Here is a 17,112-nt window from a genome sequence, read left to right on the forward strand (position 1 = left end):
CACACACACACACACACACACACACACACACACACACACACCAGATGTTGGTGCACAGCCAATCTCCTCCCGTTGTTTAACTATCCATCAGACACAAACACACAGAGATAACACGATTTATGGCTTCTCTGCATCTCTCCCTGGTTTCTGTCTGCTTTGTTCCTATTTCTCGCTGTGTGTTCGCTCTGGTTATATAATGCTCCATGTATGGTGATGCCGCTGCTTTCAGTGTTTATACAAAAATATCAGAATGTGCTCGCATGAATACGTGAAGCCTGGAGACAATACGAAAAATACCTGGATATTTTTCAGCAATTAAGTTTGTTTTTACAGTGAAGTGTTTAAGGATGATGAGTCTCCTAAAGCTGGAACAATCATATCGTCAGAGCTACAGTAGATTTAAATATTATTGATTTCAGTAACTCTGTGGACAGAATAATGTTTTCAGTACTTTATTCCTGTGAATTATGGTGATTTTCTGTTTAATCAAAACCAAACATTTAGTTTTTCCAGAAGATTAGAATATTAAACCATGCCTATAGAAACATTTTTAATACAAAAAGTTTTATTAGATGTGTGAAAATATGATTAATACCCACTTAAAGGCGACTTTATAAATGTGATTTTATTTGACACAGTCTAATTAAATAAATATTCTATTTTATTGAATACAACTTTATTTTAGGCTGTGATGGTGCAAATATCTTAGTTCATTTAAAATAAGACACAATTAGCTTACAAGTAAATGTTCAACAAGATATATGAGCTTGTTTTAAGTCAATAATTTCTTAATATTAATGAAAAAAAAATACTGGCTCCATTGGCAGATTATTTCACTTTCACACAAAACAACTTTCTCATGTTGTAAATGAAATAATCTGACAAATGAACAATAATTTTCTCATCAATATTAAGTAATTATTGACTTAAAACAAGCTCATATTTGTTGCTGAAAATATATTTGCACTAGAAATTAAACCCAAAATACTTTGTAAGGTTTTGTGTTTCTGCAGGTCTTTATTTAGGGATTTAAATGTTTCCTTTTGCTAAACTGCAGAAAAGAGTAACAGCATTTTTATGAAGATGTGAGTGTAGAGAGATGGTTTTTTTCTGTTGCTGCAGCTTCGATTAAATCCATCCCTGATAATCTGACCAGGAGGTTTGCATTGTGTGGTTCCTGGGCATCAATCAGATTCTCTGTCAGGGAGGTTAAATTGTTCTCCTGTTGTAAAATTGTACATCAAATTAAAAAAGATGGCTGACAACAAGCTCCAGCTCACTGATGCTGAAGGAAAATATTTCACTGAAATGTTTCACACTGCAGCCATAAACTGCAGAAACATTTATAATAGAATCATAGATAATATAGAGTCCTTCCTGATCTTTATTGTGAGCACAAATCTATTTGCTTTGACAGAGCTCACCGTGACACACACACACACACACACACAGCACCAGGACTACCTGGTGATCCATCATGACATCATTATATAACATCTTTATCTGCAATATCTCACTACGTCTCCACACGGCCACACAAACACACGTCAACACAGACAGAAGAGCAAAAAAACGAAACAAACTTCAGTCTTTTTTTGGTTCCTCGTCTAATATAAACACACACACATGCATGAGTCCACGCTGACCGGCCTTCTGTCTGTTCTGGACGGACCCCAGAGACGCAGCAGGACCGACAGACTGAAAAGCACGCAAGTTTGTGTGACATAAGCATAATCTGAAAAGCCTCAGCAATCATTTAATGGGAAAGCGTTCGGTGTTTTTCAGACAGCCACAGAAAAATGTTTGATCTGGAAACATTTTCCATGCTCGGTTTTAGCTCAATGAATCCCCCACCTCACCTGCTCCATGTTTTCTCACAAATTCGTTTTCAACATTTACTCATCTTCAGAGTCATGTGGGCAGAATCGTGATCAGGTTTATGATTTCTATGTGAACGAAAACCCAAGACAGGAAGAAGGCCATCAAGTGGACCAGCAAGAAGAGTCACGGAATGGATCCAGAGACGGTTTCTGAGAAGAAAAAACTGCTGGAAATGCTCAAAAACATTCACTCATAATGAACAGACTGAGAAATTATAGCAGCAGAAAATCTGAACAAATGTGAAACTAGCTTGTCTTCAAATCTTTAAATGAGATTGTCATTCACCAAACAGACATATATTTTCTGATTTCACTTTTCATACGTATGTTTTGAGTAAAATGAACATTTTTCTTTTATTTAACATGTTTTAACATGGGTTGTCAAGATTGACAGCATCCATTTTCTTGCACCCTTGTCCCTCAGTGGGGTTGGGAGGGTTGCTGGTTCCTCTCCAGCTAACGTTCCGGGTGAGAGGCGGGGTCACCTGGACAGGTCGCCAGTCTGTCGCAGGGCAACACAGATACACACAGGACAAACAACCATACACACACACTCACACCTAGGGGCAATTTGGACAGACCAATTAACCTGACAGTCATGTTTTTGGACTGTGGGAGGAAACCGGAGTACCTGGAGAGAACCCACCATGTACAGGGAGAACATGCAAACTCCATGCAGAAAGACCGGGGCCGGGAATCGAACCCAGAACCTTCTTGCTGCAAGGCAACAGCTCTACCAACTGCACCACTGTGCAGCCCATATTGACAACATGTCTCTGGAATTCCAAGCAAAAACCTGGTATTGCAGATGGTCAAAATAATGACAAGAAGGCAGTGACTCCAGACATCAGGTAATGCAAAGAAAAGACGTTTTAGAGTTCAGGAATCAACATTTGGGGGAAAAACAGGAGGTTTTCAACAGGGTTCAGTGCAGTGGGCTCCACATTTTTACCAGAGCTGCACATATATATATATCTGTCATTATGTGTTGCTTAAAGTGACCCCAAATGCAGAGAGGCAGCATGTAGGTGAAGAACGTCTCTTAATAAAAAATGACCTTGCAGAAACCACAACTTTTGGTTAGTTTTCTTGCTCTTACTGATGAAGAGAAAAGCCTATTTGATGAGTTTAATGGATGTTGGTCTCCTACTTCCTCCTCCAGTCTCACTTCCTGCGACTGTCTTGTCTCATCCAACCTTTTTTTTGTTCTGTTTTTTTCAGATTTGCTTCACAGAAGTTGAATCAGAAACACATGACTTTAATCGCATAAATACATCAGTACGGATTTACATAAATTATGTCATTTCTGTTTAATGTACATTCAGGTGAGGTTCTTATTAACAGGACTGCTTTTTAAAAACGTTTACATGTTTTATTTTGCATGGTACCAAACATCTCCTTCCTTCTCTGGCTTCTATAAACTGATATCAATGCAATCCAATACAAAGTGGGTTTATTTATTTATGTATTTCCTGGTGGTGTTTTATGGAGAATCCTAACTTTTTTTAATCAGATCGACTCACAGAAAGCAAAAAATAGAGAATAAGTGTACTTAATACAGCTTTGAAAGTTTCAGTTATAATACCAAGTGAAGGATTATGATGGAATAACACACATTCAGTTGCATAATCTCTGATCTACATGGCTGTATGTATGAAAGCAGAGTTGGAAGGATTTTAAAATTAATCAATGCACAACTGGACAAAAACCCTTCCTGCTATATTCCAGTCTATCTGCCACTTCCATATTTTTCTTTTTTTCTTGCCCTCATAAAAAAAAAAAAATTAAAACATTTTCAGTGCATTTCTTAATTTTTCCCCCCTCTTTCTCATCCCGTCTCTCAGGGTGATCTTGTCATCTCACATCAGTGTCAGCTGATCCTGACGAGCAGGCTGGTGCTTGCAGTTGCCGTGGCAACACGTCGGTTTGGTTCGAGCCGTCACCCAAACACAGGCTGGGTGTGACCTTTATATCACCTACTGATCACACCGTTAAGGTCAGGGTTTGGATGGGCTTAGCTCTGTGTTTTAGCCAGATTATCGTGTCTGAAATGTCTTTATATGGGCCAGATTCATTTTATGGGAAGCATTCAGAGGATCGGTGGATTTTTAACTGGTTAAAAATCACATAAATGCAAATATTAAGCATATGCTACTGAGGATTAGTGCTGTATTTAAGATTTTGATGTGATTTTTAAACCTTCTACAAAACCAAAAAGATCATTTTTAATCACAGTATTATGTAAAGTTGACGTTTTTGGACTGTTGCTTTGATTCTTCCATGCATGTTTGAGAAATCCTTTAATCTCCATGGCAACCATTCAGCTGTGCAAAACGCCTGGGTGGACCTAGCCCCGCCTTCAAGGCGCAGCACCTCCTCAGTTTCCAAGCTTCTGCCTCACAGAGCAGCTCCTTCAGACTAGCCAGCAGCAATTAGCAAACACCTGGTGGAACTGCTGCGCTCATTATAGGAGCTACTTCTCAGAGCAACGCTGGTAAAAACGTTGTTAAAGGGTTAATAGAGGAGCCATGTTGAGACGACTTCCTGAAGGCGGAGTTTCAGAAAGAGCAGGAGTTTTAAAGAAACAGAGGCCCGATTTCAAGGTGTTAAATTACAAAGTCAAATTTATTTTCAGTCATATTTGATATATAGCATTTTAACAACTGATGGTAACATAGTTACTTGATTATGCTATAAAATGGCACTTTGTGCCTGGAAAACACATGATGCTGCCCCTTTAACAAAAGGGAAGCGTTGGTCTTTCTACAGCCTTCACCAGCAACAGTTGGAGAGAACAATTTACCTAACAGTTACCTTTTTGGACTGTGGAAGAAAACCCAGAGAAACTCCGTGCAGAAAGACCCAGGCTGTGATTTAAACCCAGGACTTTCTTACTGCTAACAACGCATCAAATGGAAAATAATGTGGACGAAACTGGTAGTAAAAATAACATCATTTCAAATAATCACTGGGAAACTAGTGATTAGTTTCCCAGTAACCTGCTTTAAATGTGACCTGCTTTAAATGTAAAGCAGGTTAAATCTGCTTTACATTTATACAGACACATAAACAAAGCTCAAAGGGAAGACGACGCCTCACAGAGAAACGGATGGAGGGAAAAAGCAGTTGGCTGATGACGTGAAAAAGCCAAAGACAGACGATGCGGCAGGTGTAGTTAAAGGTCAGCGCTCCTGTGATAAGGCGTGCTTGGACAGCATGCTCACAGCCAGCAGTCGAGTGCTTGTCGACACAATACCAGTCCACTCCACTGGCCGCAGCTCAGAGGTAAACAGAGACGGAGTGGTCACAGCGTAAAGACTCTGTTAAAAGCCCTGAGAAAACACCAACATGAAAACAGGCAGTGAGCAAAAATGAGCAGCAAAATATAGCAAAATAAACAACTGGTTATTTATCTGGCGCTGCCGTTTGGACATGTGATAAATTATGCAAGATGCCTCAGCAGTGGAGCACTGTGCGTCAACAGCTTAGACCAAATCCAAAATAAAGTCAGATGATCAGACAAAGCAGGATTACTGATAAACAATTCAGAGGCAGGACTGGAAAGATCACTTTTTATTTCTCAGTTCAGTTTGTTGCCAAGGGCAGTGACTGCATTAGATTTAACACATGTGGGGGTAAATCTGTTACCACACAAACTAAAGGTGAAGAAAGTGTTAAAATAGATTTAAATTCTACTGCAGTTTTATAATCTCACATTGAATAATTTGGAAAAACCAAACTTTAATTTAGTAAAGAAAAATCCTCTGTGTCACATTATATTCATAAAGTCAATTAGAAGTAGAACCTCAGTGGAAGTAAATAAATTTAAATAGCATCTTTCACAAGTCAAAACCTACAAAGTGCTTCATAATACAAACAGACAAACACAAAATGATCTGCTGGACGTGAGTAGATTATTTAAAACATTCCCAGTGATCTGTGCGCACTTTGCTTCATTTGGTAAAACATTAAAATGTAGTTTCTGATGGTCTGAGCTGAATGTAGAACCCTGTTACTCTGTTTCTTATTCTGTGACCTTGTAAACGTTGACATGCTCTACTTTAAAAGACCTAAACTGATGTTTCCATTTGGGAATCATTTTGCTCTGAGAAGATGATGCTAAACACAAAATTCACCAAAAATGTTTTCCGGTGAGTTTCTAAGAAGTAATGATTCTGCATTTAACACATTATTTCACTCTAGATTGTTGGAGCTGCTGACTTCAGCGTCTCCACTTGTGACATTTTCATAAAAGCAACATGACGTATTAGCAGCTCGCTGCTCACTGACCAGCCATTAGTCTGACTGACATTGTGGAATAAACTTTGGCGGCTTACGTATTAAAACTTGGTCATTTCTGCCAACTTTTACTTGTATATTTCTTATGTTTCTGTGTGTGTGTGTGTAATTACATGTGAGAAAAATACATGAGTCACCAGATTTCCTCTGTGCTGTTGTGTGAAGTTGCTCATTTGTCTCAGTCAGTGCAGCATGTGTTTATTTGTCCCGGTGTTTGTGTGTGTGCATGTGTCGCCTATGGCTTCTATCTATGGAAGCGGAGAGATGAATGGAGCCCTGCGAAGCGATGTTGATTACACAGGCTCTTTCCTTCCTCCTTTGTCTTTTTTCTGCTGCACAGAAAGCAGGAGGAACAGAAACAGGCAGAAAGTGCAACGGCAGGCCAAGAGTGAGAAACGAGGAAAGAAAGAAACTCCTTTAGGAGAAGAGATTACGGGAAAGGGACACGCAAAAAGTAATACACGTGTCTGCAGATAAAATGATAATAAAACAGCAATCAGGATTTCAACAAAGACAGAGCCTTTGGAACCATCGGATAACAGATGTGCATGGAAAAGGCTTGATGTCAAACTTTGGGAGACTTAAAGAAATGCTTTCATGTTTTTAACAAAAAGACATTTTGGAAACTTTTCTAGAAGCAGGTCAGTCCACAGTTTCTAAATTATCTGTGTCCTAGAAAATGAACCCCAGGACAGCCTGATGGAGAGCAACTTGCTGATTTAATATCTTACATGTCTCGATTTACCGGTCGATCTACGTTCCCACCCTCATCTATGGTCATGAACTTTGGGTCATGACCGAAAGAACGAGATCACGGGTACAAGCGGCCGAAATGGGTTTCCTCCTCCGCAGGGTGGCTGGGCTTTCCCTTAGAGATAGGGTGAGAAGCTCGGTCATCCGGGAGGGACTCAGAGTAGAGCCGCTGCTCCTCCACATCGAGAGGAGCCAGTTGAGGCTCGGGCATCTGGTCAGGATGCCTCCTGGACGCCTCCCTGGTGAGGTGTTCCGGGCACGTCCCACCAGGAGGAGGCCTCGGGGAAGACCCAGGACACGCTGGAGGGATTACGTCTCTCGGCTGGCCTGGGAACGCCTTGGGATTCCCCCGGAGGAGCTGGAAGAAGTGGCTGGGGAGAGGGAAGTCTGGGCCTCCCTTCTGAAGCTGCTGCCCCCGCGACCCGACCCCGGATAAGCGGAAGAAAATGGATGGATGGATGGATGGATGGATGGATGGATGGATGGATGGATGGATGTCAGATGTCTAAAACATCCCAACTACGGTTGTTTTATTGTTGTTTCTTTACTAAACGTATGAACTAGTTTTATCATCTTTTCATAGGGTTAAGGGTTTTTACCCCATGACTGCAGAGACGAGCTTCTGTCCAGCTGTAATTTGAGTCCTGTCTTTAGACTGTGTGCATTTATTTAATCAGATGTCTATCTTTTATTTTCCCCACTTAAAAAATCCTCTATTTGAATTATATTTCATATCGGGAAAGTAATTATTCCACATGCTCCCAACAGGGCACTTCTCACTCAGCCTGCAGGTTTACTGGTGGTTAACAGTTTCTAAAAGCTGAATGGGAGGCAGATATTTTCATCTTTCATGAATAGATTAATGAATTATTATTTTCAGTCATTGTTGCCATTGTATAACTGATCCATATTTCATGTTAACAGAAGTGGTTCTCCTGGTGGAGATGGAAAGTTTTGACAAAAAGGTAAACCACATTCTTGCTGCTGGTAACTTTGGGTGCGTTCACTCCAGATCTGTTCAGCCCATTTTAATCAAACTCAGTCCATTTGTCTAGAAAGTCCGGTTTGTTTGGTGTGAATGCTAATTGAACTCTGGTCTCAATTCGATTAAAATTAACTCTGGTTTGGTTCGAATGCATATGTGAACTCCAAATGGACCGGAGACCGCTCTAAAAGTACAATGTAGACTACAGCGCAAGGCATTCTGGGTAAATACAGCCAAAACAAACGTGCTAGCCTAGCATTAGCGGGAGAAATGGCTCCTGGTCTTTAGCCAAGAACTAAAGAGAAATCCTCCAAACGCTAAAAACTGACGCCTCCATTTTGTTTCCATCTGGTGAAGAAGGAAGTTGCTCTCAGTGTCTTCAGAGGTTTTTGTGTCGTTTCCTTCAGTGGTTCTTGGTGCAGCGCCCCCACAGGCCAGGAGGGGAACAAGTTGGTCTGACTCAGAACCACAGCAGCTGGAGGTGGAGCAGATGATGGAGTTCTGGTCCCAATGGAACCGAGTCTACCAGATTACCTGGCATAAAAACTCCTTAGGGAACTTTTTGTTTCCGTATGTCGGTGGAGAAACTCTGCCCCAGTGCTTCTGTCTTTTTGCCCAGGCCGTCTTTTGTCCTCTCTGCCCCTTCTAGCTGATTGAAGGTTTCCTCCTGGCCATCTCCACCATCTCTACATCCTGAGTCAGGAGGTTGTGTTGCTGCTTTTGTGCTCGATGTATCTGTGTTGTAAAGCATGTTTTAAATATCTCTGCTGAAAAAATGTTTGATCAGTTAAAGGAGGCAGCAGAGACACTGTAAACTTGCACTGCCCTTCACCGCCTTGATTTCCTCCTAGCCACTCCCATGTTCCCTCATCCACGTTTTGATTGGTCCAGCTGCCAGCAGCAGTCTGCTAACTCTCCCTCCTCCATCCCTCTCTCCTCCATCCTCCCTCCCTCTCTGTCTCTGCCGCTCACCAGTGAATGAGTCCGCTCAGAGTCTCGCCGTTCCGTAGCGCAGCCTCTTCCTCTCTTTCTCTTCCACCGTTCTCTCTGTCCTTCCCTGCCTTTGGAGCAGACAGAGGAGCATCGGCACGGCAACGGAGCCACACAGGAGCAACGGAGAAGCCTGGAAACAAACGAGCTTCTGAACATTTCCAACATCAACAGATACATCCAACGTGAAACAGTTCCAAAGGCAGACCGGAGCAACAGATTGCTCTTTAGGTGCAACTGTTGCTGAAACTGATGGTGGCCCACATGATCTGAGACGAAGCTGGCGTCTGCGGATTCGGGAAGACAGTTTCTCTGAATGAAAGAAAAGCACTGACTCTGCCCATAGCAGGAGGAACCAGCACTGCCAGGCGACGAGAAGAGAGGTCTCTGATTCATCTGGGAAAGCAAGACGGTTCATGCAGGGCGTGAACATCACCTTTACCACCCCGTCGTTCATCCTTCTGCAGAAACCAAAGATCACAAGTCATTTGGATGTGCAAAATAGATGGAGGATGTTGGTTCAGAGGTAAGCTGTGAATTGAGAAGAGCAACATCAAGTCTAATTGGTGCAAAGATGCAGGTAAGAGCCACCAAGTGTCGCCAGTAAATCCAGCAGGAAATGACTTCTGAAGACCACAGAGGGTAAAAGAGCAGGATGGTTGCAAGTATCTACTGAAGAACGAAACCAAGGGAGACTCGCAATGACTGGCAGATGTTCTTCTCCAACAAAAACTGCATGAACACGAAGAAAGAAGGCATTCGTACCTTGCTACTCTACTTTCTTTTTTCTAGGATGTTTAGCACCTGTGGAGCTTCTTTCAAAGCATTCAAGCCTTTCCTCCTCCGTAACTTTTGCTGCAGCTAAATCTGCACCGATTTAAGTCGGTGTTGGCGTTGTTGTTGTTCCGACTCTTCTTTTCGGGGTGAAGTGGATCTGCCGTGGGGGCAGCTGACAGCCGTCCAAGACGCCGCGAGCCGTACTCCGCGTGAAGAATGCCCAGCCGCGCTTGGCCAAGCCGGCCGACCCGGGCCCGACGGCGGGCCTATACATGGAGAGATCGCAGAGCCGCATCAGCCTCTCGGCGTCCTTTGAGGCCCTCGCCATCTACTTCCCCTGCATGAACTCCTTCGATGAGGACGATGGCGGTAAGTGGGCATGAACACACAACAGGCCTGTTGCAATGAGCAATTCATCAACTAATCAATTATTGATTTGAAATGAACTCAATAATTTCCATTTGCACGAGTTATTGTTACTCTTTTTTTTCCAAAAGCTGGATGATAAAATCTTCAGTTTGGTGTTTTGGTTTCAACTAGCCATTTTTAAATTTGTCTTATTTGTTGTTTTTGTTTAAAATGCCTTTCTGTTTGGTCTTTTAGTATCTGCTCTTGCATTATTGTGCCTTTACTATTATATTACTTGAAAATGATGTCAAAGCAATATTATCGGTTATCGAAATAACTTCTGGGACGATTTATCCCAGAAGCAATCGCATTTGTTGTAAGATTTCTCCATCCATTCAGCTTATTGTTGACCGGACTGTTTTCAGAGTTCAGATGTTTTTAAATTAGATTTTAATTCCAATATTGGATCAGCCTTTTTAAAGGACTTTGGTTTACAGGTTTAGAAGTGGAGCTAAAATCTAATCTAACTAATGAAAGGATTATACCTGAATCTATCATTTATCCTCAGTAAAACATCAGTTTTTGTGCCTCCGGCTGCAGGTAAAGACGATGAAATGTTTTGGATTTCACAGTATAAAACAAAAATAAACTCAGGTGATTGAATTAGTTTTCACCTAAACCAATGATCCGTTTTCATGACTTGCCTCTTAGTTGAACATTTACCTCCATTTTTTAAAAACAGACATTCATTTTTACAATCAGGTGATTCTACTTCAGTGACATACATTCTGTTAAAATCGAGACATTTTGGGTAAGTTTAGAGGAAGAGGAGGAGCCTGTGGGTGTATGATGATGTAATGCTTTTTGATCTGGACTGGTATTATTGCTGAATTTTATTACTCCTGGTTTGCCGTCACACTAATCTGGTCTGGAAAACGGCAGGAGTAGATAATCTTTTCGATGCAGTCTGATGCACATTATTCAACACTGGAACATGTTGAAATAAAATGGTGAAATATCATTATTATAACCAATGAGAGGTCATAATAATGGTACAGAAAAGCACAGTGGCTCGCAGAACGACTGACACCGTTTGAACACATTTTGCTACAACAACAACAACTTTCTTTATTTTATTGGGATTTTATGTGATAGGCTCAGAAAGTTGTGCATAATTTAGAAAGTGGAAGGAAAATGACTCATGGTTTCATTTTTTCCACAAATGAATAACTGAAGAGTGTGGTGTGCTTTTTCACTCTGATTCCCTGAGTCAATACTTTGTCTGTTTGCATGTGAATGTGAGGTGAAAACTCAGCAAAAACTGATTTTTTTATTCTTTACAAATGATCTTCACATCATTTGCATAGGCTTCATAGTTTTGCGTTATGGTAGAAAGAAGCTACACGCTCTGGAAGTCTTTAGGATTAGAGGTATAAATATTGTAACCTTACCCTGCAGCGTCTCTCATGCCTGTGTAAGCGCTGCTTTTTGCTTCAGCAGCGTTTCGGCAGGCGGTCAGCGCTGCAGCTGAGCAGCTGATGCGTTGCGTGTGCAGAATGTCATGATATTTATTATGGCTGCCATGTTAATCTCTCTCCCAGTGCTGCAACCACAAGCCGTCTAATGTTTTTGGGTGGTTTCTACTTTAAAGTGGCCTTCAGCACAAACACACATTTAAAACATTTTAACCTTAGTCGTTGTTTTAATCACGTTTTCTTCACCAGCAGACCAGACACACGGCGCCACCAACCCTCTGCTTATCGTACTTCACCACATCCATAAACCTCCCTGGTCTCTTTTGCTCCTGCCTGGCAGCCATGCATCCACCATCACTTATCCAACATGCCTCTCCTTTGCACATCTAAGCCAAGACTCTGTAATGTTGTCTCGAAACAGCTCCACTAGATTCTTTGATTAAGTTATTTCCATTGTGGTCACTCCCAAAATCAGAACATCGTCTTCTCTGCCTCCAACCCAGATTATAGTAAATCTCATTACTGCCATGCAAACCTTTTCTTTCATTCTTCCACAGACTCCTCGTCTCCTTCACATCAGTTCGTTTCTCGTTTTCATTGACTTTCCTCCTTCATGTTTCCAGAGCTCACTCTGTTTCCTGAGCTCCTGCTGGTTCTTAGTTTGATACTTTAAATCATTCCAACCACAGATAATAAGCAGGTAAAATGGTAAACTGGATTAATATCGATCAGAGAGGAACATTTAAACTGCAGATATTACCTGGAGTCATTGGTAAAATCAGTGCAGTTGACAAACTCACTGATCCTCTCAGTCTCATCTTCTGGTTCTGATTCTGCAGAACCTCGGCGCAGGAGTCCATGCAGCCAGAGGGGAAATCGCTCCTCATCCTGCTTTGTCTGGCAGAGATGGACTTATAAACAATGGCAGGCAAAAAGGTGACTGGAAATAACTTGTAACAAATAAAATATGAAGATCAATTCAGATTTTTTTGTCTGTATGAACACTAAATCTATAAAGATATTTTAATTTCTTTGAGGCCATTTTCTGCACTCTTGATTTTGATCAAATTAATTATTTGGCAGAATCTGGTAATTTCTCAATGTGCTTAGAAATCAGAACAATTAAATCATATTGTACTTTTAAGATTAAACTAATAGTAACCGACTGCTTAACATGAATAGTAATTTATTGGACGAAGCTGCAAATGTAAGATGGTTGTTTATAACAAATAAGTTCATATTTCTACCCTCAGAACATATAAATACTCTTTACTACTGTTTTTATTTGTTGATGCCTTTGTTTTAAATTTATTTTGTTTGTATATAAAATTTTTTTATTCTTTTATTACACTACGTTCAATAAAGTCAAACCAAACCGAATTGTTTTTACATGTTTTTTTCTTACAGATTTGACTCTGTTTTATTTTTAACATAAATATTTACTGTAAACTACTCTACTATTAGCTATTTTTTAAAATTCTGTCGTAAATCATGTTGTTATAGATGTTAAATAATTTTTTAATCCCTTCCATCAGATGAAAATTGGCCTCTCTGGATAAATCTGGCATATTTACGTTAATATTAATGACTGATTAATTCACAACGTCCACTTCATGAAATAAATAAAATTCATAGCAACTTTGAAACTACAACTTTTTACAACCTTTAAAAACTTTTATACCTTGATACCGGTAACGTACCGAAGCCCAAGAAATGTTTATAAGTGTATTTTAAAACTAATAACTCAGAAGGTGTAAGAAAAAAAAGGTAAAAAAAAAGGTCGTTACCAAATAATGTTTATTTTCATTGATTAAAATAAAAGCAATGCTGAGCGTTTTGTTTGTGGAGTTTTGCTTCTCGCAGGTTTTGCTATCATGCCTGGACACAGATTGTGAAAATGGGACTTTATGTGCTCAGATGATGCTCAGCAGCTACACACAGATTTGACAGAAGTGTATGAGGTAATCAGAGCGAAGCGGCAGGCCGTGGTTTGTGGCTCTCAGACTAATTAAATGCTAATATGGTTGCTGATTGTGGCTGACTGCAGCTAAATAGAGGCCTGATTGCAGGTTAATTCTCGCTCTCCGCCTCTCTGTCTCCGCGTCTCTCTGTCAGACTCTCATTCTCTCCGAGTCATTTGCCCTCCATGGTTTGAAAACCCGGTTTGCAGGTTAATTCTGTCCTTCCTTCACAAATGGCCTTTTAATTGCTTTACCACTTGTTTTCTCTCCACTCCCATTGCTCTCCCTGGTCCCGTTCACGCCTGCGTTAGCGCCCGTCTGCTGCAGTATTCATAAAGTTGAGATGAGTTGAGAGTTGGTTTTAATGCTTCAGACATGAAATGAGATCAAGCACCTCCGAAGGGAGCGCGGCCAGGTTGTGGCTACATCTTAGCACGAAACTTTAACTATAAATAAATGATCAGCTGCTGGTTTGGGCACTTTGAAACCCACATTTATTCATACGGTGAGATTTCTAAACGATCCACTGTGTTAGAGTTCGACTCTGTGGTAGATTAATTTAACTTAGTTCAACTTAGGCCTGTCACAATAACACATTCTGATGAACCATAAAATGTCACAGAAGTTATTGCGATAATATTGTTGTTTTTGAGACCATTTTTTTGATCAATATAAAGGTAATAATGCAAGAACACATTCTCAAAGAGCAATAAACATTTAACACTGCAACTGGAAGACATTTTAAATATCCAAAATAAATAAACAAAACAGAAACAACAAATAAAATGAGCTGTGAAGTGAATAATCCTTTAAAGATACCAAGACAGACTGAAAACTTTTATTATCCAGTTTTTAGTAAGAAGAGAGAAACTAAAAATGATTGAGCTCGTTTTGATATATCATTAATTGATTTATTGTGACAGACATCATTTACACTGCAGTCTCAGACACACAGATATAAAGCTACACTTGGACTTAAATGAGGGTTTTATGTAAAATTGTCTTTTTTGAGCTTTATGTCAGGTTATAATGTCATACCAGGAGTGTTGCTCTGATTCATGTTTAAAGAATCCTTGAATCTCCTGTGGCAACCATTCAGGGATGCCTTGACCTTTGATCCTCCTCTGAGCTGCAGCCTCACAGATCCTGCAGACTAGCGGCAGCAGCGATTAGTAAACACCTGCAAGTGTGAGTCTCTCTTATGAGCTGTTCTCAGTCCAACATTCCTGAGAATGGTTCTGAACGACATGTTGGAACGGTATTGTTGTGGTGATGTGCTGAAGGTGGAGTTCATTACAGCTTTAAGCTCAGAGGTGGAGGGAGGAGTTTACAACCACCTGATTGTAAGACGGTTGATAGGTCACAATCAAGAGTCCATCCATTTTCTTTCACCCTTGTCCCTCAGTGGGTTAGGAGTTGCTGGTTCCTCTCCAGCTAACGTTCCGGGCGAGAGGAGGTCACCTGGACAGGTCGCCAGTCTGTCGCAGGGCAACACAGAGACACACAACCATGCACACACACACCTAGGGGCAATTTGGAGAGGCCAATTAACCTGACAGTCATGTTTTTGGACTGTGGGAGGAAACCTGAGTACCCGGAGAAAACCCACGCATGCAGAGGGAGAACATGGAGACTCCATGCAGAAAGACCGGGGCCGGGAATCAAACCCAGAACCTTCTTGCTGCAAGGCAACAGCTCTACCAACTGCGCCACTGTGCAGCCCTATGATCAAGAGTCTTTGTCACTTTTTCTTTAGCTGCTCAGCTCTCACTCTCAGTGGCTCCACCCTGCACACAGCAGAACCTTGTTTTGATTGGTAGTTTTAATTGGCCAATCACAAGGGAGAATTTTGGATCGTACCATTCTGAGAAAACAGCAGGGGGGACAAACATGGCAGTCAGCTCCAGAGTCTGTCCGTCTTCTCAGGAAGAGAGTGTCACAAAAAAAAACAAAACAAAAAAACTTAAATATGACTGACACAAAGCGACACCTGGTTGCAGTTTGAAGATATTTCATAACATAATAAATAATTATTCTGTTTACTAAATAACAGTTAATTAAAATACTACACAAAGTGAGAACCCTGTTTATGTAACAGATCAAATACATAAAACTGGAGCATAATTTCATAAATCACTGAACTTCATATTTTGCCACATTACGCTAAAATATGAGGCTACAGACGATAATAAATTAGAGTCGGCTCTTAAAAAGTGAAAATGTGCAGAAGTCACACACTATGCAGGCAACTATTTTTAGTTCAACTTTCCTTTATTGGTCAAAAATAACTTCTAAATGATGACTTCAAGACGTGATATAAGAATAAATGGAATAAACATTAATGCTCATGTCTCTGTAATCTCACTGATGATCGCTGTCACACGCTGCTGCTGCTGTATGTGTTATGTAGCACCTCAGGTGTTTGATTTCTACGTGACAGACTGACTGTGGAGATGAATCACCTGCCTTCAGTCGTAAATGTAAGACATGACAAATGTAATGTTCACTCAGGCAGCCATCGATCCCCCGTTCCGTCGCCCTGATCAGCATTCAGCACCTGTTCATCTGAGGGACAAACGTAAAACGGTTCCCAGGAATCTAATAGGTTTCTCACAATCGGAGCTTTATTTGGTCTCTTGCTCATGTTTTGCTTCTCATTGTCAGTTTTCACACTTTTTTGTTGAATGTACACTTGATGCAGTCAGCTGTGTGTCTGTGCATGGAAACGGGGAGAAAAAGGAGAGAAGTGTTTCAGTTCAGCTCAGTGAAACCGGCCTTTCATTCTGTTTCCTCCTCCAGGAGAGGAAAATCCAAGCTCTGCTTTTCGGATGGGTTTCTTCCTGTTTGGCTGCTAATCAAGCTGGTTTTATTTCACAATTCTGGGAAAACATAATTCACTTTGCAGGAAGGTTTGTAAAGTAATGGCTGAATGTAGCTCAACTAGACCTTCATCTTTTATAGCATTTCTGATTGTTGTAGGTGTGAACCATCCATCCATCCATTTTCTTGCACCCTTTTTCCCTCAGTGGGGTCGGGAGGGTTGCTGGTGCCCATCTCCAGCCAACGTTTCGGGCGAGAGGCGGGGTCACCCTGGACAGGTCGCCAGTCTGTCGCAGGGCAACACAGAGACACACAACCATGCACACACACTCACACCTAGGGGCAATTTGGAGAGGCCAATTAACCTGACAGTCATGTTTTTGGACTGTGGGAGGAAACCGGAGTACCCGGAGAAAACCCACGCATGCACAGGGAGAACATGCAAACTCCATGCAGAAAGACCCCAGGCTGGGAATCGAACCCAGAACCTTCTTTCTGCAAGGCAACAGCTCTACCAACTGCGCCACTGTGCAGCCCAGGTGTGAACCAATGAAAATAAATTATTCTAAACACTAAACTTCAATATTCAAAAATAAAGATGAAGCAGAATCACGTCCTTATAGCTGAATACTCACAGTTTGGCGTTTGGGGTATGAATGTGATGAAAATATCAGCGTTAAGCAGAAATAATTCAGTGAGAATTTATGAAATTCACACAGAATCGACTGTTATGAAATGAATCCAAACCAAACAGTTCAGATGTGGGACCACAAATTCATGCTGCAGATATAAAATATTCATTGAATTATTTCTGGACAATTGTA

The 17,112-nt window shown here is 41.0% G+C and overlaps 1 protein-coding gene across 3 annotated transcripts in view; it reads left to right on the forward strand.

Moving 5' to 3' along the window:
* Window positions 1–8,907: 8,907 nt before the first annotated feature.
* The window catches only part of rims4 (regulating synaptic membrane exocytosis 4), a 42,198-nt gene continuing 33,993 nt past the window's right edge, over window positions 8,908–17,112 (forward strand). Inside the window, exon 1 of one of the 3 annotated variants that reach the window (XM_008408289.2) lies at window positions 8,908–10,053. In XM_008408289.2, the coding sequence (XP_008406511.1) occupies window positions 9,957–10,053 (97 nt within the window). In that variant the 5' untranslated portion in view covers window positions 8,908–9,956. The remainder of the gene's footprint in view (window positions 10,054–17,112) is intronic. The other 2 variants (XM_008408291.2, XM_008408288.2) reach the window with 2 other exon arrangements.

The sequence above is a fragment of the Poecilia reticulata genome, linkage group LG5 (genome assembly GCF_000633615.1).
Source record: "Poecilia reticulata strain Guanapo linkage group LG5, Guppy_female_1.0+MT, whole genome shotgun sequence".
NCBI classification, from domain to species: domain Eukaryota; kingdom Metazoa; phylum Chordata; class Actinopteri; order Cyprinodontiformes; family Poeciliidae; genus Poecilia; species Poecilia reticulata.